Source organism: Amphichorda felina (genome assembly GCF_050947745.1).
Source record: "Amphichorda felina strain 45539 chromosome Unknown scaffold_3, whole genome shotgun sequence".
In the NCBI taxonomy this organism is placed as follows: domain Eukaryota; kingdom Fungi; phylum Ascomycota; class Sordariomycetes; order Hypocreales; family Bionectriaceae; genus Amphichorda; species Amphichorda felina.
In genome coordinates, this window is record NW_028145047.1 from 753,247 (window position 1) to 778,774 (window position 25,528).

The 25,528-nt window shown below is 54.0% G+C and overlaps 5 protein-coding genes across 5 annotated transcripts; 2 read left to right on the forward strand and 3 right to left on the reverse strand.

Moving 5' to 3' along the window:
• Nucleotides 1–1,276: 1,276 nt before the first annotated feature.
• On the reverse strand, nt 1,277–2,930 carry ACO1O0_002924 (uncharacterized protein; the record flags this gene model as incomplete). Its single annotated transcript, XM_083192385.1, has 4 exons — nt 1,277–1,590; nt 1,647–2,506; nt 2,561–2,664; nt 2,922–2,930. The coding sequence occupies 4 exons, from the start codon at nt 2,928–2,930 to the stop codon at nt 1,277–1,279; spliced, it is 1,287 nt and encodes a 428-aa protein (XP_083051442.1).
• A 5,274-nt stretch (nt 2,931–8,204) lies between these two features.
• On the reverse strand, nt 8,205–9,145 carry ACO1O0_002925 (protein RAD55; the record flags this gene model as incomplete). The annotated part of the gene is made up of 3 exons (XM_083192386.1): nt 8,205–8,489; nt 8,547–8,692; nt 8,923–9,145. The coding sequence occupies 3 exons, from the start codon at nt 9,143–9,145 to the stop codon at nt 8,205–8,207; spliced, it is 654 nt and encodes a 217-aa protein (XP_083051443.1).
• A 6,995-nt stretch (nt 9,146–16,140) lies between these two features.
• Nucleotides 16,141–17,400, forward strand: ACO1O0_002926 (carbon catabolite repression regulator; the record flags this gene model as incomplete). Its single annotated transcript, XM_083192387.1, has 1 exon — nt 16,141–17,400. One exon carries the CDS (start codon nt 16,141–16,143, stop codon nt 17,398–17,400), a length of 1,260 nt encoding a protein of 419 aa, XP_083051444.1.
• Nucleotides 17,401–22,052: 4,652 nt separating this feature from the next.
• ACO1O0_002927 (MARVEL domain-containing protein) lies at nt 22,053–22,805 on the forward strand (the record flags this gene model as incomplete). Its single annotated transcript, XM_083192388.1, has 1 exon — nt 22,053–22,805. The coding sequence occupies one exon, from the start codon at nt 22,053–22,055 to the stop codon at nt 22,803–22,805; it is 753 nt and encodes a 250-aa protein (XP_083051445.1).
• A 1,607-nt stretch (nt 22,806–24,412) lies between these two features.
• On the reverse strand, nt 24,413–25,297 carry TIM21 (the record flags this gene model as incomplete). The annotated part of the gene is made up of 4 exons (XM_083192389.1): nt 24,413–24,601; nt 24,652–24,706; nt 24,772–24,956; nt 25,025–25,297. The coding sequence occupies 4 exons, from the start codon at nt 25,295–25,297 to the stop codon at nt 24,413–24,415; spliced, it is 702 nt and encodes a 233-aa protein (XP_083051446.1).
• Between the last annotated feature and the right edge of the window lie 231 nt (nt 25,298–25,528).

Below are 25,528 nucleotides of genomic sequence, written 5' to 3' on the forward strand. Positions count from 1 at the left end.
AATCCTGGGGGCTTGACGTCTACGACGTTGACTTTGCAACGGATCAAGCGCCCAGTTCACTGGATGCCGGATGCGTGCTGCGTTGTGCGCCAGTTGATGCAGGAACACGGCGTGGGCGTCTCATGATGCGCCACGGTGCCGCACCTCGCCAACTGGCGCAGGAACGAGTTGTCGCACAACGGTCAATCAACATCAATCAATCAACATCAATCAACCGCCTCGCGTGTCGCCAACACATTGCACCCCCCCGGGTGCCAACGTGTCCACCAGCAATTCACTGCCATCACAGCACAAGAGCCAGCATCAATTTCAAGTGAACCAACCTGGCCTTCCAAAGCTTAGACTGTGCAGGCCCACAAGCGCTCGCGTTAAGCATATTTTAGCTCATTTCGCGCCCCGCTGTTTGCCCTGGGGCCGATGGGCGCCAAGTGCAACCGCCCTCGAGGCTCGAGCTCTCGATGACTCTAATTTCTAGCTCTCGATATTAGCTCTGACTCGACTCCCAATGGGACACTTCGCCCCAACTTCCACAATCAGGTTGTCGCCAGCATTGTCTCATCAGTCCTGTAGTACAACCTAACTCTGGCGGCCGCAAACAGTAGGTAGGCTCGTGTCTCTCTCCCTTTTGCCTTTGTCCCCTTCGGTAGCCGTACATGGCCACAAGGGTAACATGGACGACAGATACCGCCCAAAACCCCTCCCTACATATCCGCAATATGGGCACGAGTAGTGAGGGCAGCCCCCCCTAATGAGGAGTCTGAGGATAGTCCCCCTCCGCATAAGCTTCGAGCGCCTGGCCTCTTGGCGCCCAGACGACCACGGGCCCATATAATAGCGAGTGGAACGTACTCGTAGCCACCAGGACTTCTCCCTTAAATGCCGAGGGATTCGGCCAAGGAGAAGTTGAAGTTGCAAAAACCCAGCTTCTCCACTCCGTTCAACAAGCCCAGAACCACAACAATACCTATTGCCCCTTCCAGGCAATATAGGTCACGCAGATTGACCACTACTAGTGTATATATACGAAGTGCTCTTCAGTCATTCATTCATCCATCCATTTATCCCGATCCCCACTTGATATTAAATGATTACGAGTACGGCACAACAGTACATACTATAGTATAATACATTTCCCAGTCCCATCCGTCCTGCGATCCCATCAGAAGTACAATTTGCTCCTTCCCATCACACTCCGCCCATGAAAAGCACCTCCACCAACTCTAGCTAGTACACGCGCACCTGCTGCGCACTCCGACCCAGTCCGTAGCCGAAACAATTACTCGCCCTCGTCGCCACCCATCTTGGCGATCCACTTGTTCATGCCAGAGTACTTCTCCTCAAACGTCTTCTGCAACTTCTCACCAGCAAGCCACATGGGGTCACCCTTCTTCCAGTACAGAAAGCAATTCTCAAATATCTGACGCATATCGCCCAGAAACTCCCCTTCGCTGGTATACTCTCTGCGATCCATCTTGCCCTTTATCGTGCTGAGGTCCATGGGATTCTTAACTTTGTCAAAGTAGTCCGGCACACCATCTTCTTCGGGGACGACTGGTTCCTTAAAGGGGCCAACCAGTCGTGTCCAGAAGCCTGTAGGTTGGTTAGCGTTAGGGTTCTACTGTGCGTGAAGACGGAGTTTTTCTCACCTGGACCAGAGAGCATCCTAGTAAGCAGATCGGCACAGAAATCAAGTTTCTGGGATGTAGAGAACGTCCGTCCCTCCAAAAAGTGTCCACTGGTGCGACGTTTCTGTGGCTTGGGGAGTGAGACTCGGGAGGGTTTTCGGCCCAGAGTCAGCTTAGAGTCCACCAGTCCCCCAGGTGCACCTTGGCCACCGCTAGAGTGTCGGCCTCTCTTGATGTTGTTCAGCGTCTCCTCGTCACTAGGTCCGTCCAGATAGTGCACGTTCTTCCTATGGCCATTAGTCGGGGCACTGTTCGGTAACGGGCCCACTGGGGCCTGGACACTCGGCATCTCGTCAAACGAGCTCATCGTCACAACTAATTCGCTGAGGACCTCCTGAGGCAGCGACTTTGCAAACTCGGCCCTGGCGGTCGATGACCTCATGTACTCGGCCGCCCAGGATAGGAGAAGCTTGCGAATCGCGGAGCCCTCGGGCGTATCCTTCCAGACCTGAATGAGAAGGGGCGTCGATGGGATTCGCCCAGTCGTGCGCCTGCACTCCTTCATGGCGGCGAGTGTCGTCTCACAGAGTCCATCAATCCCCAGTTTGTGGCCCAGCTTCCACAGCCCGACCAAGTTCTCGTACGACGGACTCTGGGCTCCCTCAGCCTCCACCTTCCCCGTGAAGAGAAAGTTCTGCGCCAAGCCAAAGATTTCAATTGACGCCCCCGGCAGCCTCACTATGTGCTCGACGGTCTCGCCGCTCCGGTCAAATTGGTGGTTTCTGAAGAACTCGGATCGATCGCAGAGGAAATCTTTCTGGATGCCAAAAGGCTGCTCGTCGGGGCCAACTAGGATGATGACAAAGATTGGATGTGGCTTCCTTGGAAATAATTAGCGGTGTGTATGTCTTCTGTGTTGGATACCTTGTGCTCACAGCCATGAGAACGGCGTCTTATTATTTCGATCCTTATCATGTTGGTCCTGGGTCGGTGGTGGCGCCTGTTCGCCATTGCCAATCGGCTCCTCCGGTTTCGCAATCTTTTTGGATATCAGGTCAGCTTATACGTCTCAAAAATGAGTTTAGCGATTGCAGTGATGAGAAAAGATCATGGTGAAGGAAGGGCCCTTAACCATGGGGAACACAAGAGGGGTAAGGGCTGGCCAAGAAATGTTTTATGAAAATAGAGGCAACTAATTGATAGCTTCCCCTTCACTGTCCACCCGTCTATCCCCGCGATAGATGGCGCCCGTGAAGAGTCTCATGAGGTTGCGCAAGGCTGATGCTGGTGGCTTACCTCGGACATGTTGGCTCACAACCGCGCCCACGCTCCGTTCCGTTACGTGCAAAGAAAATCAATCAAAAAAGCTGCAGTCTCACCGCCCAGCTAATAAAAAAGTGCTTCGAGTCGTAGAAAGCCGGTAAATCGGAGGAATGGCTGCAGGGAGTGAAGCAAGTTGGCCAGATGCCCGGCATGAGAACTGGAAATTGGCAGGTGAAGTTCTCACCGAAGCCCCCGTGGTCAGGCCACGGATGCTGAGAGCTTCTGATTCGTGGATAAGGCTTACGTGATTCATTCCACCCCCAACTGCCACCAACGGAAATAGACCGACCTTCCTTCCCTCATTGATTCACACTCGCCAAATCATAGGGAGTAGTGGTAGAGGTAATACAGAAAGTCTGTCTCCAAAGGGTCTGACGAAAATACCTATCCTTGCCTTTGGTTGGATTCGCGCCACGTAGAGTATCATTCACTGCCCCATCCTACCCTTTTGGTCTGGAACTGAGCTTGGATTGCTACCCTATGCCCCGAGTCTTGCCCCGAGCCTCACCTTATAAATTCTTTTGTTTCCCAACCCATCTTGAGCTTAGACCTGCATCGTACTTGCTAATTAACATGCAATATCATGCGCCATCTCTACGCTTATCGTTATCTACTAGTAGCAGGTGCTCATGAGTTGGGAAAGTGCTGCCCTAATAGGCATGATGCTCTTTTGCTGAGATGGCCAACACTCCTAGGAGCCCGAGAATCCCGTCGTAGCATCCAAAATGGAAGGACAATACTGGTATCTCTGATCCGTTAGATTTTGTGAAAAACTGAGGACGGAAGCAGTATTTATCTCAGCTTGTAAGGTATTGGGCGCCTACTGTATTAGCAACGTTCAACACTTTCATGGTGTTTTGATTTGTTTTAACTCTTCCTTTCCCACCTTGTCTTGTACGGTGACGAGAGTCTTTCCCCAGCTGGCCGCCCAAGATATTTGCATATTAAAGACAGCATTATATACAAGGCACCTATATGATACACGGCGAGTAAGCTTCAAATCCACGAAGCTATATCATCCTCACCGCTTAACTCACCACTGCCAGGAGAATGGCCGCCACTCTCATAGAGCAGGTTTCCAAACGAGGTTCTGGTAACGCTCGACGTGCAGCACCAGCGCCTCCTTCTCGCCGGATTTCCATTTGAAGCTCAAGACTCTTTCCAGGAATGGCTCAGCTCCTACCATGTTCGCGGATGCTTCGAGGACCTCTAGTATGGATCTCGCTTCCGATACTTCAAAGAGCTGGATAAATTCGAGTTCAGGGGCGCAGCTGTGGAGCGTACATACGACGCCCTTGCTAGGAAAAATGACGGGCTTCTCTCATATCTCCCATCAAAGACAAGCTGGAAACCAACCGATCATCTCGCCCGGTTCATTGCAACAATCATCCAGACGGCATTTGGGGCGAAATCTGGCCGGGATATCACTTAAAATCTAATTTCGGGGGCATAGTTGGCGCGCGAAGCCCGGAGGGAATAAATACGACAGCATCTGTGTATGAACTACTCTATATTATTCTTTGGACGTGGATATATTCTGAGATTACCGCGGTCGCATTCATGTCCAAGGAACACTAGGGAAGGAACCTGTCCAGACTCCTCCTCTGGATCTAATCAACACCGAATTGGGCCAAGATAACTTCAATCCAACGCTGGAACAATCAGCATGCGGACAAAATTCACTTCCAGGGTGGTCTAAGGATGCCAAGAAGGTAGCCCCGAAGAGAGCTCCGAAGAGAGCCTCCAAGGTGGGCCTTGAGAGAAGCTCTACGACAACCTCAAATAAAGCTGCTCTGGGGCAGGAGAGACGTTTCTTGGACCACAAAGAGGTCAACTCTTGTGCTACAGTGAACGCGAGTCACTTTGAACCAACCCCGGGACCGACTCCGTAACCGACGCCGGAGCCGACATAGAAACCAGAGCTACTGTCAACGACTACAAGTTTTGAACTGACTCCGGAACCGACCACGGAACCGACTACGGAACCGACTACGGAACCGACCACAGAGCTGACACAGAATCTAGAGTCACTGCCAACAACTACGAACTTTGAACCAACTCCGGGACCGACCCCGGAACAAGAGCCATTACCAATGCCTACAGAAGAGTCTGTGCCAGCCCTTGGTCATGGTGGGTCGGGTTCTGGCTGAGTTCTGTGATTATTACGACGACTTGGACTCCCCCGAGCTAGTCAATGTTATGGTGCCTGCCGAGGTGACATCTTGTCGAAGACAATGAAGTAATGAGCTAGAATTAGTGTTGACTTGTATTGAGCATGTCTTAGGTAGACTTCGATGTCACTGGATGCTCATGTCGCACCGAGACCTCACCAATGGCTGGTGGGCGATTTCTCGGAATACATCAATAGCTGTGCTTTTTCATGCACTCCATACCTAGGAATAGTTACACGGCTAATGTCTTACTTTCTCATTTGATAAATTTGGAGAAGTCTTTTGATGTCATTATCCTTACGAGATATATGTAAGCTTATGTTAGGTATCTGTAGACAAATCCGCGTGAATTGAACTAGACTTTCGATCGGTGAAGCATGTCGCATGGCAAACGAGCTTCTCCTGCCCTTGATGCCTATCTCGTTATCAAATGGGCTGCCTTTAGAACTTTACGCGCCAGGCCGACACTATGCTTCTAGGATTATGCTAGGGGTGCTTTGAGTAGAATTCTCAAATACGGAACTTACATGACCACCTCGCTAGTAACTACCGACGTAGGGGGCGCTGCAGACCGGTGTGACAATCCGGAGAATACAAAGGCGATTTGCCACATCTAGCTGGGATGATGGACTAGGAAGAACGTCCCAAAAGCCGTGCATGGATTCTATTATCAGCTGCCGTGCGTGGCTCGACTTCCATAGCGAGGCGTGCGGGACAGTCCCCAAGCTCTCCATGGATATCTACATACATGCCAATAATGTCCTGCCTCGGTTGACTGACTGCATATTATTGTTTGCTTGCAAGCTACGTAGTACAAGGGGCCAACGAGACAGGGGAACACCGAGGCAGAGAGTAATCTGGCAGGCCGCAGACCGTGGTCCCCGCACGCAGTCGATAACACGCCGATGTTCTCCACGGAGCTCGCCCACCGGCCCCACGGGTCAACGGCACTCCCGGCCAGTCCAGCACTGCGGCGTGTGTTCCCTAAAGCCGAGATTGAAGACCGGGGTCCGATGCCAGCTCGTCCTAACCTTCTAGGTAGGTGACCCGGGCCACACCGAGGCTATTGCTCGGTAGCCCACTGTCATTTCAAGGACTTCGGTATCACGAGTCGGTCAAGGGCACACACCTGCTACGTTGTATCAGCGAATATCCGTACCGACCGACTGAAGATACGACAGGGCAGGCGTCGGATCCGCCTTGTCCACGCCCCTCCGAAGGCCAAGGGCAGTGCAGTGGCCCCGGAATCCGAGGCTTCCGAGGTTTCGTCCGAGACGACCAGGGGGAGGATCTCGTTCTCGCGCATGGTAGAACCGTACGAGCATCGCCTGATTTCCCATGACATGGCAAGTATCAACCCGAGGCCGAACTGCCACGTACAGGATAATATTGCCACGACTTATTATTATGCGCATCGTGGTTCCGGGGAGAGAGATGGGCCAATGGGTGACGGAGGTGCCGATAAATGAACAACGAATGGGAACGCGACTCTAGGATCATCTGCCGACATTTCTTCAACCCCTTTTTGGCTAAATCACATGCTAGAAGGCTAGAAGAACCCCCAAAAAATCGGGGATTTTGCATCTCCCGCTAAAAAAAGACTGGGCAGTGATGCTCGCCTGCTGATCCGGGGTTAAACGACTCCGAGTTCTGTCAATGTCGGGAAGCCAATTTAAATTGAACGAAGTCTAGCAATTGCCTGGGCGTTGGGGGGGGGGCGGGGGGCGGGAGGTATCTCTCAATCGATTGAAAGAAGTAGTAGACATGGCCAAGATTTCTGGCATCATTATTTTCTTCCTTTCCCGATGTGCCTTCCTAGTGATGGTTTTTTTTAATCCTGACGACATGGCGTTTGGCATCTAGGTAATACTAGCACTCATCGTTTATAGCCATTGCTGGGATAAACTGGATGGACCCCCATAGTCTGCGTGTTGATTTTGCACGCCCCAGGAGAGTCCCTCAAGGTGAATTAGTGCAGGGAACCAGGATATGAACACGTAATGCATTGGTGGTACGGAGTGTCGTTAGAACAGCCCCATTCCCAGGCTTCAGCATCCAGATGAATCCGCTGATCCGAGGGACCAGTTATGTGTCAATCATCAATCAGTCATGCCACTCCTGCAGCTCATATCGGTATCTGGTTGGAGTGACGTGGCATTAAACGTCTTGATGGTCTTGTCCATCGGGTGCGTAGACTGGGTCGGTTACAACACAAGAACGCCTTATCCAGCTTCTTGCGCAGAGACCATCATAATATTATTGGCGTGGCCGGTGCACAGGGGCTCCGCCCATGTTCCGTTCATGCGCATTGGAAGAATCCAATTTTGTGGAAGCTGAGTTTGTCCCTGGGACATAAAATTATCTTGATAAGACATGAGCACGGTTATGAGCGTTTTTTTGTCCAGAGCTGAGAGCTCGCCCAGACTTGGTGCTAGTAGTATTGAGAAAGTCTCTCATCCCCACAAGGAGGTACAACCAGTCAACCACAGCCTGGTCGAATCTTGGCGCGCCTTAAATGTTGGGGGTTTCCCGCCCTGAGCAAGATACATATGGGGCGAAAATTCTTTTTCTCCATATCGGTGGTCCACCATGGCTAAAAGCTGTTGTCGATGATGCAATCCGGATTCCAAGGCGCTGTGCTTTTTTTAGCCGTCGCTTTAGGCCCTCAGAATCATGGACCATGGTCAGTCGACGACGGAGCTTTCCACCATTCCATAGTCCATACTATGTAATTTTCTAGAAGTGTCAGATCCGTTCCTCTGCGCCGAGGAACCATGGGCGGTCATCGAACCGACGTTTGGCCGATCAGAAGCAACGAAGGACCGAAGGTTGTGGCAATGTGGAGACTCCGGGCCCCGGACCAGGCACGGGCGGAGGCTGAAATTTTTCGGACCCCGTTGGCCCGTTCTGGCCTCTCTCGGCACACAGGCGCCCGGCCAAAATTCTTGGCTGAGGGCTGGAGATGCTACGTACCAGGCGGTGGCCCTAGGGCCTTAGGCGGTACAGGCGGCTCTTCATTGCCGGTGGTTCGGTGGTTTGCCGGCGACAAACTCTACCCCGACACAGCCTCCTGGAACTCTTAGCTTTAGGTGGGCTCGTCGGTGGTTCGGAGTTCGTCGTCTCCGCTACCACCCTCATCGTCGCTTCGGCCAATATCGTGACCAAGAAGAAGATCCTCACTGCCCTGCCATTGCTGTGGCTGGGGAGGCAGAAAAGCCTCATCCTCATTTGCCCATCCGTAGTCCTCATCCTCTTCGCTGTCAGGGATCTCAAAGTCCGTCTGACCAAGTTTTCGTTTTGTCTGCGCCACGTTCGGCACGCCTGCCGATCGATGATACTCGTCATCGTGTGGCACGCTAGCTATACCACCCTAGAGCCAGATATCAGTGTTTGTTACCTCTCGGATGACCGGGGCGTGTGGACTCACAGTGCCAATCTTGAAAGCCGAGACTTGGTCAAGCTCCCCCGGGGTAGTCTTCCCGTCTAGCTTTTGGATACCTGCTAAAAATACGCTGGTGGATTTGGTGCTCTGCCAGATCCAGTCTCTGAACAGAACCACCCGAGTCGACACCCCTTGTTCCCACAAATTAGCATTCACGGCGGGAGTCAACGTCGGGCCTCTCTCAGACTGCATTCTGGTGGCACATTGTGAGAGCACGACTACTGCACAATTCCGTGTCGAAGCCAGTGTCTGGAGAGCTTTCATGATCGACTGCAATGCTTGTCGCCGTTTCACTGAAGGGTTAGGGCCTTGAACGAGTTAATCATATGGGCCTCTGATCACAGTCGAAAGAAATACCTACCTCGATTCAAGTTTAAGCCTTGTTTGCCGTCCTGAGGTCTTGGTAGTGCCGAGTTTATCAGCGCTGTAATAGAACTGACGACAACAAGCCCAACGTTGCTCGGCACACTCCTAGCAGTTGGTCCCGAGACCAGAGCAATAAGGTGAGGCAGTGTCAGGCACTCGTACTGAGTAAACGCGGCCAAGTTGTCGGCCCTCTGTGGCGACTTGTCCGCATCTTGCATTTGGGCTTTCCTCACAGCATCAAAGACTGCTGTAACCCTCTGACTAGGGACAGCTTGGAAACAGTCTGTGTCTAAAATTAGTTCGGAAGCTCAGGGATGATGTAGCTCGTACTGCGAGAGACAGACCTACCCAAACCACCCCATTTCCATCACAGACAGCGTTTGCGGCGACTTGTAAACTTGGAAATCCTAGTCAGCTTTCCCTCACCCAAGAGAGACGTTTTTTACCTACCCAAAAGCTGTCTTCCCTGACCCGGGAGGACCCCAAACTTCAGTAACTTGACCGCGCCTGACGCCACCTCGAACCGGCGCGCCCTCGTCGTTTCCGTATGGTTTCCCCGCGAGTGACCTATCCATATATTCCAAGCCACACGATATATGTGTGGAGTGATCACTTTCCAACTCTTCCAAGGCGGTAGAGGCAGTCACCGTGGGGAGGCGATCTTGGTCCTTTTAGTTAGTGTGCGTGTCCAGGAAGATGGTGCGGGCCAACGACTCACGGGAACTGGATATGTCAAAACTGGCAACGTCATGGCCATGTATGGAATGGTATTCCATTGTCCATTCTATATGGTTGCGCCTGGGCGCGCGATCTGCGTCGTCCTGGGAGCGCGGTGAGGTGGTGAGGCCTCGTCTCTGTCGCGTCACGATTGGGGTCAACACGGGTGCACGTGACTACGTAACCCCGCCCACTGTGAAGCTGGAAGGCGGCAACTAAAAATGGAGATTGCCGTGCCACGCTCCGACCTACCTTACCTAACCCTTCTAGGTTTCTAGAGCCTAGGCATCCGTAGTACCTATTCCCCCCAACTATGCCTCTAGAAAACCAGCACTGCCCTATTACACCTAGGATCCTTAGTAGACTCCTCGAGATTCCTCACTTAGGGATCTTGTCAATGCCGTGACTGACAAGCCTCCCGACGAGACAAGCCGCCCACTTTCAAGCTGGGCTGGGCCCGCTACGAACTGACCAAGTGGGACCGTCCGAGAGCTCAGTCTGGGGCAAATCATTGACAGCCGCATGGTCTGCCCTGTTCAGTTGTTTTGGAGAAGGATTCATCCAGGCAAATTGGGTCCTCTAGAGTCTCCAACCAGCTTCAGTCTAGTAACGATGGAGTTAACAGGCTCACGATTCGTCAGCGGGAGACGCGGGATTCTCGACCGCTGATCAGGGCGCGGTGCAAACCTTTCTGCGGAAGTCACCAGTGATTGCTCAGATGCCATTGGAAAATAAGGGAAGAGCGTGAGCTGCGCAATTGATTCTATCATCGACAGTGATTAGTGGTTGGGGAAGATGACGACGCGGCCAGGGGCAGTGGGGTGACTTTGGAGCTGTGGCGTTGTTGGAGATTGAGTCCCGGAATGACTTCCCCAGTGCAAGGCCTCCGAATTAACACTCTCAGGTTACGAAGTACTGCTATTACACGATCCTCTCGCTCACCGCTATAGTTTCTCAGGGCTGCGTGTCAGCGTTGCACCTTACAACATCAGGCCTGGTTGGCGAATACAGGCAAAAGATCGGAGAAAGCCGGGACTAGGCGACTTGAGGCTCAAAAGATGATAGAGACACGGCTTTTATCAAGTCTCCACTCGGCCATCCTTATCTTGCATCGCATCGTCCCATTTAAGTGGAATGATTTGCGGTAGCCGGTCGTCTCGAGTGCGTCTCGAGTGCAGCCAAACAGCTCATGCCAAGCATCCACTGAAGGACTCCAGACTCCGGCACTCTGAGCCGGCAACAATTGGTATAGTATCCCGACATCCCCTGCACACCAACGCTTTCGCCAATGCTTTCCCGGAGAGCAATTCACATGCTAGTAAATACTGGCAAGGCGTGCAAAAGCTGGAGCCCCGCGAAACCTTACAAAATCTAGACCCTGGATTTTCACGTGGAGTGTACCAACAAGCCATCGAGTCAGGCACCGCCGCATAACTGGCCGACGTTGTTCCCAGAGAGATTCCGGCTGAACCACCTCGGGTTGGCCTCGGCCGAGCAAACTCTAAGCCACACCCGACTGAGGCTCAACAAAGGCTTTGCGGCAATGGTTTTGGACCTGACTTGCAACTGCAAACTGCAAACTTTAACTCGTACCTGGACAACCCGGTTGCAGTGGGTTGAGCACAACGAGGGTTGCCTCTCTACGTATAAGCAGAGGAGCCTGGTCAGACGCCAATTTCAACCCAAGTGATTCATGTACAGAGTACTCGATCGCGAGTCCTTCTGAGACTGGGGATTACGGCCGGCTTGCGTTTGTGCGGTTCACACTTAGCCAAAGGCTATCTGCACTACCTAATCAGGCTTAACTACGCCGAGAGACACGACCATTGATCGAGATGGGACAAGACAACTCGTCAAGACGTCATGTACAACTCGACAGGCAGCATACAAGGCCCGGGAAGATGAGCTGCTTCGCCACACATCTCCCACGAGTATGAAGCTGCCAGGTGGCTCGCAAGCCTTTCCGATACGGTGTGCCGTCAGCGAGCGACAGGCGTGGAATATTACTACTTTAGATTGACCTTTTTCCCGATCCAATGATGCAGACTGCGGGGGATGGCGATCCACAAACTTCCATCAGCCTCCCCAGACCAAATTTTCTGAAATGAATAGATTCCTAATTTCCCATACGCACCAAGACGAGCCAAGCGCCGGGAGAAGTTACAAGCTCCGGTCGGCGTTATTGTCGTGCGAGTCAGCAAAAAGTGGCAAAAAGGCCTCCTCCAGTCTCACCCACGTGGGGGGGTATCCCAGAATCGATTCGGGGAGAGAAGGGCCGTCCAGGTTACTGGAAGCTTGGCGCCGGAAAGGATTTCGGGGGAAGACTGCGGATACGGTGCCACCCCGCGAGGTCGAGCTTCACCACAACTTGACACCGGCACACCGTCATCCCGTGAAGAGAGGCTCCGCCAAGAGGGAATAATGCGGAGAAAGAATGATCGTGACTTGTGAGAGGAGCGAGTAATAGTACCCGCCGCCAGCCGGGCGTTCTGCAACGAATGGCCGCAACCCCATAGTTTCGGTGAATCGGCCCAACCCTCCTGGCGAGTCATCCAGGTCCTCGGAACAGAACTACTGCAGGTCCCGGAGTCCCTGCTTACGACAAAGTCCAGACTGCACGGGGAACGGTTGGGGCGGATATTCATCACTCCTGAGTCTGAGCGCACTGACACGAGGTGTGTATGAGAGGAAGGCCCTTGCTCGCTTGACCGAGGGCACTGAAGGGGACAAGTGCCAACGGTTCGTTCGCGGCCGTGCTTGTCACCGCGACGGACGGGGTTGACACGTACCCCCAATACTGAAGGGATGCGTGCGACGATGCAACGTGAAAGGTAACAATGAGAGTGCAAATAGAACATTACGCCCAGACCCCGGACCCCGGAGTTGTCTCACGGCATTTGCACTGTTACTCGTACAGGGCAGTACAAGAGAGAGTCCAGGCCCTCCATCCTTTCTGCCAATATTGCAACATCCAAATCCGGGGCAGCTTGGGGGGCATCCGTCCATCCGGGGAATTTACGGACAGAGTCTCGGTGTGTCTCTTCCCGCGAGCCGGAAGGGAAGTGAGGCAACAGTGCCGCCACTGCTGCGCCCGGTGACTGGAACGCGACACAACGAGAGCACAGAGGATGGGCGTGTGCGACACTGCGGAAGGGAAAAAAAGTTAGAGGGTGGGATCGGGCACCGGAATTGAGAAGCTGTGCTCAATCAGTGAATCACCATTCACCATCTCACACAATGACAAACACCAGCTCGAATTCGGAAGCTGAACGATGAGGGCAACTGTCCGTTGGCAGCCGTCCATTGCTTGGCGCCATCGCATGATCGCACCAAGATAGCACGCACTTCTGAAGTTCCGGCCGCCGCGGACAGGCGGCTGTAATTTAACCGCGGAAGCCCAATACGGGCCGACAAACATATAGCCGGGTTGGGGAATATTGCGTTTTGGCGGCTCAGTGGCTCGATTACCTGGCGGCGACCGCACCAATGACAGTGGGAGGCCTGGCATCGTTGCCCTCCCTCCTCCCTGAACGGGGATCGGCACGGCCACAGTCCTGGACCCCCACGCTTCCGCCCTCCAGTGTGCCTGGAGGTCTAGGCTCTGACAGTCTGACAGTCCAGAGCAGAGACCAGCAAAGCCTGAAGAGAGTCTAGGGCGGGGGAAAGAATTCCCGAATTCCCGCCAACCGCGAGGCACCAGAGACAGACGGAAGGCCAAGGCCAAGGCTAGTCCAATGGCAAAAGTCGAGCGGCATCTGGTGAGACGGACGTGGGCATTTGTCTCGGCTTATCAGGTACATCGAACAGTGGAGGTGGCAAAGCCGTCCCAAAGGAGAAAAAAAAATCTTCCCCAGATAACCAGCGTCGAGTCATGGGGCTCGGGGGGGCCAAGCCGACGCACGCCGAGCATCCCCGGATAATGAAATCACTACGGAGTACGATGGGATTGTGGAATTCCAATTCCAAAAAAGGGGGGGTGTGCGCCTCGAGCCCCCAGCACAACTTCTAGTGAGTAATAGAGCATGTGTCAAGCCCAGGCGGCTACGTACCTGTCAATCAGATTTATTTGTGATACGCGGTCGCGACTTGGACCTTGGTCACTTGTAGTGTGAGACACTGCCCCGGGGGGCCGGCGGTTGATGCGTTGATGGAGCCACCGGACAACCGCCTGAATTCAACGCATCCCCCACCGTCCAAGCCGGAGTTGGGGGCTGCACCGCTGCGGTGGAAGGAGATCTACTCCGTATGTACGATATTATTACATGACATGCCCTTGCTGTGGGGTTGGGGTGCTCTTGCAGACGGCCCTTGACCGGTGTGCGGAGCGTCCGCAATCAACGAAGGATGATATCGCTTCGGACACAGGTCAGAAGAGGCAAAGCGAGCTAGGAGAGGCTCACCTGGACGTCCAAGCGAGGCAAACTTGGACGACGGGGCCCCAAAAGCAGCCCTTATCTCGGTCGGATCCATCACGTCCGGGGGCGGGCGCTGGCAATCAGATTGGCGTCTTGCACATGCAACATGGGCACCCCTCCCTCTAGGTATCTACGAGTACGATGAACTCCCCCCACATAATCACATGTCGGTTGAAAATTGCCCATGCTTCGTCGTCATCCGGACCCCGGAATCACGAGATAGCAACAGGTGATGGCCAAGGTTGAGGGAGCTGGGAAAGAGCCTTGTCGGGATTATTGGGGTGGTGTTGAGGCCCTGCGGTCCACCTTTAGCTTCTGACGAATCTAACAGCACCAAGTGCATCCAAAGAATTCATGACGAGTAGGGCACTGGCTGACTGGAAGGAGAAGGGGGAGCTGTGTCGTGTCTCGATCTTGGCGTCTCGTCCAATGAAGCGTTGCATCGTTGACACCTCCAGGGGCGCCCCCCACAAAGATGCACACATCGCATCATCAGCCTGGTCTCGCAATTGCTGGTGACCGATTACGTACGCCGACTGAGCAAAGTCCAAGAGTTGTTATGCCGGCTTGGTCCGAGTAGCACCGAAGCTATTATTCGTACGAAGTACGGACGTCAACGGGTTGGCCAGCAACCTCTGGGTTCCACGACACAGCTTGGCATGGGAGACGTGTCCGCATCTACGAGTACGGATGAGGCAACGTTGACAGCAAATATCGCGGCCCAAACGGTGAGGCGTGGTCAGGCCAAAAGTGGGTGGAAGCACCACAGGCTGGCAACCAGGTTGGCAACGGCCAGAAACTTTATCACCATCGGAGGGGTTTGAGCAGGTTGCCCCACGTTTTGATGTCCAGTCATTAGTTAGTGATGGGCGGACGGTCTGATGCTAAATTTGACGTGAGACGGTGAGACGGTGGATGGAATGGAGGAGGGGATGGAGGGATGAACATCTCACTTACTCGTATTCATCACCCTCATTCACTGCACAAAAAGTTTCATAATGGGCTGGTGAAGGACGAGATGAGGTGCGGCGAAATGCATCCCGTCCGGGCGGGCGTCTGCGCAAGCATTCCTCTAGTGCCCGTCGAGGCGAGCATCACCGCCAGCCCCAGGGCAATTTGACAACGGTGTCTCGAGTCTCAGTCGTTCCTCGTGAAAAAAATAAAAAATAAAAATAAGCTCTGTATTACCTCCCTGGGGCACGGAGCACCTCCATAATAATACCTGTAATACCCCCGTATCTAGCCCCGGCTCAGTGAAGAATGAAGACAGCTCTCAGCCAGCCGAGGGCGCACTCCCTTCCCATGTTGGACCTTGGAAGTTGCACCTGGACCTCGCACAATCGCCCCATTCAGGTCTATTCAGGTCGCCCTGTGGCAGCGCCTCTCCCTATCGGAACCGCTGAACCCGTGGCCGGTGCACTGGGGCGTGACCCGAGGCGCCTGTGAAGGCTGTGATGCACTGAGTAGACTGACCCCGGAAAAGGCACCTGGGGTGGGAGGCCAATCAACGGGCCGATCTGGCTGCTCCGGCGTCTTCCCCAGCACTGTGGTGGCCCGAACAGTGCTGAAATCTCTTGTCTCCTCTTCTCTCTGCCCAAAGTACCCAGGTACCTCGCTCAGGCGCCTCCTCCCGATTCTTTCCCTTCCCCCCTCCACTCCCTCCACTCCCTCCTGCCTCCACATCAGACCCTCACCTCCGCCCACCCGCCACTACAGCCACCCCCCTAGGCACTTGCCATTTTTTTCGCGCTGCCCTCCTGTGCCCCAGTCTGGCTGGTCCAGGATCCATTACCGACCCCGGCCGAAGCCATCCCACGCTCTTTTAAACCACCACCTCCCCCCCAGTCTTTCTTGACTCCTCCCTCCCACGACCTTCGCCTCGATGTGTTCTGTACTTTCAAACGCATAGCATACCCAACACTCGCTTCCCTTAACGACAACAACCGCCTAAGAGGAACAAGACTTGAACGACCTGAGCACGATCACTTGCCAGCACTGAACCAGCACCAGGACTAGCACCTGGTTTCCAGCTTCCCACTTTGTATATCCCTCATCTGCTCCGTCACAAGCAGGTGGATCACATGCAACGATCACAGTCTGCGGTGGATTTTTCCAGCCTACTCAATCCCGCAACCGTGGAAGAAAGGGGCAAGCCACAGCAGGGCGAGGGTGAAATGGCGAGCGCAGCCGTTACCGTTATCAAGCCCAACGGGCCTCTCCCGGGCGCCCAGTCTTCGGAGAACTCTAATGAGCTCCCCCGTCCCTACAAGTGCCCTCTCTGCGACAAGGCCTTCCACCGCCTGGAGCACCAGACGAGGCATATCCGCACCCACACTGGCGAGAAGCCACACGCCTGCCAGTTCCCTGGCTGCAGCAAGAAATTTTCCCGCTCCGACGAGTTGACTCGCCACTCGAGGATACACAACAACCCCAACTCGAGAAGGGGGAACAAGGCACAACAGCATCAGCATCAGCATCAGCACCAGCATCAGCACCAGCAGCACCAGCATCAGCACCAGCAGCATGCAGTTCCCGCTGGTATGGGTCATGAGGGCATGATGGCGCCTCCTCCGGCCCCGAAGTCGATCCGATCCGCCCCCTCGTCAGCTCTGTCATCTCCCAACGTCTCGCCTCCTCACTCCTACTCGTCATTTGCGCTGCCCCAGCCGAGCCTCCACCCTCGGAGCGGCACTGGTGACATCTCCATGCTGGCCAAGGCCGCCCACCAGGTCGAGCGTGAGAACCTCGGGGCTCCTCCCCATCACCCGACCTCGAGGCATCACCCCTACTACCCCGGCTCCTCGCGGGGTCTGTCAGCCTACGCTATGTCGAGATCTCACTCCAACGACGACCACAATGACGATCACTACAGCGGTGCTCTCCGGAACGTCAAGAGGTCAAGGCCCAATTCTCCCAACTCGACGGCCCCGTCGTCGCCCACGTTCTCGCACGACTCGCTGTCTCCCACGCCAGACCACACTCCGATAGCCACTCCTGCGCACTCGCCGCGTCTACGGCCCTTCTCGGGCTACGAGCTGCCCAGTCTGCGAAGCCTGTCGCTGCAAAATCACACAACTCCCGCACTGGCCCCTATGGAGCCCTCGTTTGACAGCGCTCAGTACCACGGCCCTCCTGCCACTGGTCCCACCGGGGGCAACCCGGTCAGGAGCACCGGCACGTCGCTGACGGACATCCTCAGCCGCCCAGATGGCAGCCAGAGGAAATTGCCCGTGCCGAAGGTGGCGGTTCACGACATGATGAACGACAACGGTTTCAGCAACAGCGGCCGTAGTTCGACCTCGGCTAGCCTCGCTGGGGGCGACCTCATGGACCGCATGTAGGAGATACGAGGCGAAATATGCACCTGGAGCACAGCAGCAATGACTTGATGACCTTGAACTATAGACGGATAGAACAGAGAAGGCGTTTATGGCATACATCACACTTGAGCGGATTATATTTAATTAAGACTTGGGTTCTTCGATAGGGTTATAGATCTTCCCCACTTCCTCGATGGATTAGTTGTAGTAAAATTTCACAGACTGTTACCATAACTCGAGTGCCTCTTGAGGTCTTTTTCAAAGAGTACCATTGTCTCGAAAGTGAGGCGTCCTGGGTCCCAAGCTGAGTGGTTTCCGTTCCTTGGCAGATGTCGTCACTTTAGCTCCATTCTTCCGAGACCGGGGCCAAGACAAACCCCCCGGAGTTCTTCAGTCTTGTCTCAGGCAGTCGTCCTCGACCGCGACGCGAAATGCTGGCGCCTGGTGGTGAAAACCACCTCACCCCGCGAAATGCTAGATACGATCACCCACTACGACGACACGTGCCATCAGATCTGGAACTTGATGGGCAACTGGGGAAGCCTGGAAGTGGAAGGTGGCCGTGCTGCCGAGTCAGCACTGCCCCTCCCTGCATCTCCCTAGTCAACAAAAATGTCTGCAACGTTCTCCCCGTCGTGCTTGGTCCGTCGGATCGAGAGGCGAATTACCCTGATGGACCTTGCTTTCCCCAAGCGGAATGGTACCCATATGCACAGGAATGCTTGCTTCTCTCATCCGCCCGGAACCTAGAGTCAAAGTTTTTTATTTTATTTTATTTTTTTCTCCTTTCTAGAAGGCGAGAGAAAGAAAAGAAAGAAAATTTTATGCTTTTTGCTTTTCCTTCCCGCAGGGTCGTTGGAATGCAGGGCTGGGTGGTGCCTGCCAGGATCCCCTCTGGACAGACAGAAGGTGGGTTGCTGCCCCCACACCCCTCCCTAAAGGCTCCCTTCTGCCCCAGATGGATGGCGGAGGCCTGGAGGAGGCTGCCTTCTGTCCCACGGGGTATTTTTACGTTACGCCCTGCGCTGGGCAAATTGTCTGCCGCAGCGCTTGCTCGTACGTACAGCTTTGCAAAGCAGGCGCCTGGCACCACGACAACGACAACGACCCTACGAATGTGAGGATTCCAAATCGGGATTTTCCACGTCAGCTCGTACACGCCCCCCCCACCGTTCTCGTTCTTCCAAGGCAGTGTCAAGTCATTAAAAAATTTCGGCTCTCCCGTCATGCTGTGCCCTGCTGCTGAAAAACAAAAGGGAGGTGACGAGGTGACGAGGTGAAAAAATATGTGTGGAATCAGCCCAATCGCGAGGCAGGCTCGGTGAGTCCCTGACCTCTCCTTTCTTTGCCAGAAGCATCATGAGTCACTCAGACGTTTGTGAGGCTTTGTTTTCAGGCGAGCCTTGACCGTTTCGTTTAATTAATACCCCATGCGTTGGGGTTATTTTTTCTCACTCGGCTCAAACGGCGGCCAGGGAGGAAGAAAAAGAAAGGGAGATGAACCCCCCGGGGGGCGAGGCATGGATCTATACGTACCGAGATGAGGCAACGCGTTGCTCAAAGTGATGCGAACGAGGCTCGCTTATGACAAGAGGTCTGACTACTCGTACTCGTAACAATCCGTGCTTCCGGCCCACGCACAGGAGAGGAAGTAATATTCTTCACCGCTGGGGAGACGTGGACGAATGAGGGCCGGGAAGACGTGGTGTGGAGGGATGAGCGAAAGAATACATTGAATGATGTGCTGCAAGGTGTGCGGCGATCCCCAGGCCCTCGTGCAGCTGCGAGTCTGCGAGCTCTGAGCCTCTGCCCAATATAGAATGGGTATGTCCTTGGCTGAGCACATACTTACATACCTATTCCTAGGACGAATATTACTAACTGCGGATACTGCTACTATGTCCCTCAGCATATCGCACTAGCTGTTCGTAACTTAGCATCAATATGATCCCGGATTGGCATAGTGAGGATAATAAGGTACGAAGTCAAATGGAGACACTGAACCACCGGCTAGGCATGGAGAGGGGCCTTGCCTCATAACGGGATCTTCCTTGAGAAGTACATAATGGTAGCACTCATAATACTAATCATGATTACCAGCATGTAGCACATATCGAACCTTTCCTCTACAGAAACGACATGACCCCACGTCGATACGAATTTTGAGGCGGGAATCTCTGGGATTCGTTTTTGGAGAAAGCTGCTCGGAATTCAACCGGTCGATCAAGCACATAGCACTCGTATCTTGAATCCAACTCCTCGAGGCACAATTCGCGCAGATGAGGTTGGAAAAGAGCAGATCGAAAGCATCTGTGGTTATCAGGGGCGTGAGATCGGGGCTCGAAACTCGCCCCCAACAGCCCGCCCGATATGTTTCGGCTATTCTTGTTACTCGCACTGCACTGTGCCCAGATTCGGCGGCAACGGCACGTTCCAGGGCGAGAAGCAAGCCGATTACAGTAAGGATCAAAAACAGCCCAGGGCCCAAGGAGACGTTCGATGACGACGCAGCCGAGTGACTGCCGAAGTGCCGACCAAGCAAAAGCTTGACAGCGTTCATCTCCCGTTCCCCGTTCCCCTCCCCAGTTCTACGTTGTATCCGTACTATGGACTAGTGTACCACAGGGCAGGCCTGCAAGCTGGGCGAGCGCAAATCTCGCTAGCGCCCACTCGCCCGCTCGCAAGCCCCGGCCTCGCTCAACCTCGACATGGCCTTTCTCGATAGGTACCAGTAATAAGGTAGTGATGGTACGCAGATGCGATGCCACAATGTATCAAGGTGACACCACTATCATGCCTTATTGCTGCAGTATTAGGCCATGCTCGGAAGGAGCACGTCTTCTGACTCCTCCGAAGGTCTATCAGTCAATCAGTTGTTTCAGCTTGTGCGTACGGGGTGATAGGATCAGTGTGGGGTGTGGGGTGACATCTGATCGTTCTGATTTGGCGGCTTACGGCAGCCAAGCATCCAGCCATCAGGAATCAGGGAGCTTCGCTGGCTCAGGGGTTGACTGGGAAAAGTAAAATCAAGACGAAATTGATTTCAATGCTGTGTCTGGCAAAGATGACGGGTCTCTTTGACCTGGTCAGTATCATCATCAAACGTCGGGGGGGGGGTCCCCTTGTGGTGGTTGCCTGGAACTTGGGAAGTGTCAAACAGCGCGCAGGCAGGAGCATGTCGGAGCAGGCCGGGCAAGTCGAGGCTGGACTCCGCTGGAGTTGGGAAGGGGCGTTGCGAGCCCCGTCTGCGCCCGTCTCAATCATCCCCGTGACGGATGGGGATCTGATGCCGGGTCTTATCAGGAACGCGCCCAGATCCCACGAATCCATCTTACCGCGTCCGGTAATCCGAGCAGCGGAATCTGGCGAGTGCCAGTGGTCACACTGCCAGCCCACACTGCCAACTGCGAACGAACGAACCCCCACGGTGGCGACGGCCCACCCCGTCTTGCCGGCTTGCCCTTATCCCTGCCGCCGCTTCGCCCGCAACAAGGGCGACTGGGCGAGCAAGGATAATAATAAGAGATACTGGGGAGGGGCGTGTGTCTGCGAAACCCGAAATGCGATTTTCTCGTTTGCTTGCGATTGCGATTGTGGGGAAGCACCCGTACTCCGGAATGACTTCACCAAAGCTTAATTCCATTGTGCGCCACACGCAAACAACATTTGGAGCTGTACATGCTCTCATCTGCGGAGTACTATTAAGACACATCTCACTATGCTCGTACGGATACTTCCTCACGGCCATTCCGGTGGCGATATGACCAGTTGTGTGTACATTCTAGGTGCTCCAGCGTGGCGGAAGCAGGGTTGGTCCTGGATCGATCTGCATCCATCTGTCTCTTCATCTGTATGGAACAACTGATGTACCATATATTAACCACCCTTTATTTAGACTGATCCCTCCGACGGCTGCTGCATCGAATCTGCAGGGCAGCTTTTTTCAATATAAGATATATTACACTGCATGGGACGGAAGAAAAACACACAGACGGTGCGGCGAGTCGGGAGCTGTTCCAGGCTGCCGACAATCTGTGTCCAAGGCGCCAGCTCCAACGCGAATGCGACGAAGCAACCTGGGCCAGGGAGTTAGTGCCGCAGACAGTCAAGAAAAGTGAACAGATTGATCATTCGTGCAATGTGTCACGTTCAGAGGGAAACCCTTTCGTGAGCATGGCACTTTTTTTCTGGCCGTTTTATGAAGCGCCGACAAGCTGGCAGCAAGCGATGCCAACCACCCAAGCGCTCACACACAGCTCAATGGCAGACAGGGGTGTGCTGAAGCGCGCGCTTCCACCAACATTGTTTCTTTGTGAGGCCAGTATGAAAGACCGTCATTCATACACGATAGGCCATGGTCTTTCTATTCTGAAGCAGCGCCCTCTCCATTGTGCGCTGTGCTTTATACGTCGCCGACAATGAGCGCTGTATATTTAGAATCTATGAGCTATGGCCATTTACGAGTATAAACATTCATGAGAGGCCGTGATCCACCGTTCTCAGACAATCAGTTTTCTTCTTTCCTTTGTCACGGCCATTGGATTCGCTATTCACCAGTATCCATACTATAGTTTCTTGATTCACTTACAGAGATATCCCAAGAGTCGTGGTTATATATATATATATTCCTTCCAACCTTCCGTCCCAAACCATCAACGGCGCACATCACAACCATGGGTCTCGCATCTGCTCTCAAGGCCGGACAAACCGTCGTCAAGCTCGGCAAAGACGCGCAGAGCTTCAAGAAAGCCGCATCTGACTTCCGCTCCGCAGACAAGGGCGACATGGGCCGCCAGGCGGGCCACCAGGCCTTCAACAAGGGTGCCGACACGGGCAAGGAGATGGGCAAGGCGTGGCTCAAGACCTTCGAGACCATCCCGCGCTTTGTCTGCCGCGGGCTGCAGTTTATCCTGGCCCTCGTCGCCTGCGGCTTCTACGGCAACCGTGTCGACGCCGACCGCAAGGCCGACGACGGCTTCTCGCCTGAGTGGATCTTTGCCATATTCGTCGCGGGTATCTCGGCCGTCTCGGCCTTCCTCCTCGTTGTCGTCGTGCCCCTCGGTGCCCTACCTTTTATCGGCAGCCGGTTCAAGATTGCGCGGACGCACCGCGCCTTCGCCTGGGACCTGACCATGTTCGTCATGTGGCTCGTCGTCTTTGGCATCTTTGCCGGCATCTTCCTCAAGCGGGACAGCGACGAGCCCTACAAGGGCAGCAGCACGGGGGCTATGAAGACAGCCGTCTGGGTCGACCTCGTCAACGCTATCCTATGGCTCATCTCGGGCACGTACGGCGCCATCAAGACGTTTGTGGGTGAGAAGGCCAACTCCCTAACAAACAAGATGGGGACCAAACTGTTCTCGAAGAAGGTCAAGGAGACCCCCGGCAAGGACATGGAAATGGACACTCACTCAGATCATGTCTGATGGATACTCCTTTTTTTTGGCATTTGTTTCAATAGATTTCACAGCACTTCCAGCAAGTCAAAGCATCTCACATCTAGTCAGGAGTCACGGGCAGCGTCATGGATCAGGGTTCAACTTTGGGCTTGCATCTTTGGTTTTCAGGAGAGCGGCGTTACTTCAGGAGTCTGTATTTCTCGCCAGAGTCTATACGCAGGCGTTAGAATCTTGTTATCGAACCCTTTTCTAGCTACGAAGTAGCATGTTCAACTTTCCTGAAATAGCACAGACTCATAACTACCAAGTACACAGTACTCTGCCTCCTAAACCCTGATCTGTTCCGGCAACCTCCGCGTTCTTCGGGAACTCGGCCCTTCCCTGTCCTCGCTTCGCATCCCCCACACGGGAGACGGAGCGCCTGCATGGAGTCCGCATAAACAGGGTTTGCTTCCGAACTCGCGATGAAGCTTGATTTCGGGACGGAATGCTACCTCCATCTCCCCGCGCTTCTGTCACTCCCAGGCTGGTACGTATTAGAGAGCATGACCCTGCGTCCCTCTAGAGATAGGAACTCCGGGCTAGTAGTAATTAACCCCCACATCATTCATCATGGGGGAGGGGTATTATCTAGAATGTATATGATGTCCAATTCTAGATCTTTACATCTTCACATGCGCCAAGCCGTGCAGCAAGCTGAGAAGGGGGGGGAGTGCATGTTTTTTGAGCCATATACTATTATCGGCACTGATTCAAACTACCGACGCCAAAGGGGAGCATCTTACGATCCGTTCTCGTGAACTACCCCGGTGATCGTGTCATTGGCCAGTATCAATGGATACCGGCGGGGTTATACCAAAGTTGGGAGGCAGTATAAGGCCATAGTCGGCTGATGATTGGGGTGGCCAATGTGCCGGGTCTGCTACACGACAGGAGCGGTGAGCCCAGGGGAGGCTGCAGAAACTGTGCGAGCTCGCAGCCCGTCAAGCATTGCAGCCGCTTTGTCCTCCTCGGATTGATAAATGATGTGTTTGTTGATAGTGCTCGGAATCGATGGGGATTCGATCGGCTTCGAAGCCGAGTGGCCCACCATCAGACCATGCATACGCGAACGACGATGCCGTTGCAGCCGATATACCAAGCCCCGAGAGGTGCCCCTAGACATTCTGTGATACTACCTAGTGTTTGAAAGTTGTATATAGTACCTGATCTATCTATCTGGCCTGATACTCTCTGGCCTGATAATTGTTGAGGTGCCGGACCGACGGATGACCAAGATGAACTACAGCCGCCGATATATCGCCATGTGCGGATTGGCCTAGCTAATCCCTATCACACGACAAGGAGTTTCATGCTCAAAGCACGCGTACTAGTATATAATTCTAATCGAAAGGGCCTCCGCGAGGGCGTCGTTCCTAGTAAGCATTCTCCGCGAGAGTTAAGCAGCATTCTTTAAGTTACAGCACATTAACTATAACGCCCGCACTTTAATGTCCGGCAAAAGTCATCATTGAAAGCAGGTCTGACGCTATGTGAGCTACCGATATTGAGTGCACATCCAACAAATATATCTTACACCAACCTTGTTTTGATACATGAAGCCGCATCTAGGCTGCAGGGTAGCTCGCCTCAGCTCACCACTTAGCTCCAAAGAAACTTAGTTTCTTCGCGCCCTTGCCCTTGCCAGATTCGTCTGCCTTCTCCAGATAGATTCTGTCGTGGCCATTGACGTCCAGGAAGAGATACTTGTACTCGAACTCGCTCGATGAGGGGTACTTGACCATGTGCATTCGCACAACGCCGTTGTTCAAGGGACCTTCGACCTGCGGCTTGTCAGCCAGGAAAATTGATTGCGATTCACGGGGTTCCATACATAGAAGTGCATCAATAGGTGCTGAGTCCCGTTCGGGTCGACTTTCTCAGATGACCTAGTGTCGCGTGAGCTACCGTTACTTGCCCCGACTGCGCAACTTGTTTGAGCGGGAGGACCTACGAGACGGGTCGTGCGCGGCGCCACTTGTTGAATGTCTCATCTCCATGCGCTGATATTTTCTTGGGGTTCCCAAGGAGCTCCAGACACCTGGGATCGTCCTTGATCTTGTCGACCGCGCGATTGAAGTGGGATATTTTGCTGTCGGGGGAGAAGACATCGTGCCAAAGAAAGTAACCGACACCACCCTGAAGCGTTTGATGTCAGTTCTGACACCCAGCAGGCCTACGGCTCAAGCCAAGGGGAGGAGACAAACCGTGAGCACAATGCCGACAAGGATCATGCCAAAGTTGAAGCTCTGCTGGGTCGCCCTCGCAGCTTTCTCGCCGGCGGAGAGATCTTTCCACGGGACAAACCCATCATCGTTGAACGGCGTCACCTTGCGCCGCCGCGGCCCCGGAGCGGGAGTGGCCCCTAGGCTGTTGTGTGTGGCATACTGGCGCGAGAGGAGAAGAGGGCGGATAGAAGGAGCGGCGGCGAGATTCGCGGCGGGTCGAAGCGCTAGCATAGATGTCGTTGCTGGTTTCATCATGGCGGTCTGTCGACTTCCATCGTACGAGGACCTACGGGGGCCCTGAACAATGGGAGACGGATGAAGGAACTGGTCGATTTGGGACCTGGAGTTGGAGCATTGTGATGGAGTTTTGGCGGGACAAGTGCCTTCAGCTGCTTTGGGCCTGACACCGCCCTCGGCAGAAACGCCTCGTAGCGAGTCCTTTAACCTAATCGGGCATAGCGCACTGGGACATGCCACTTTACC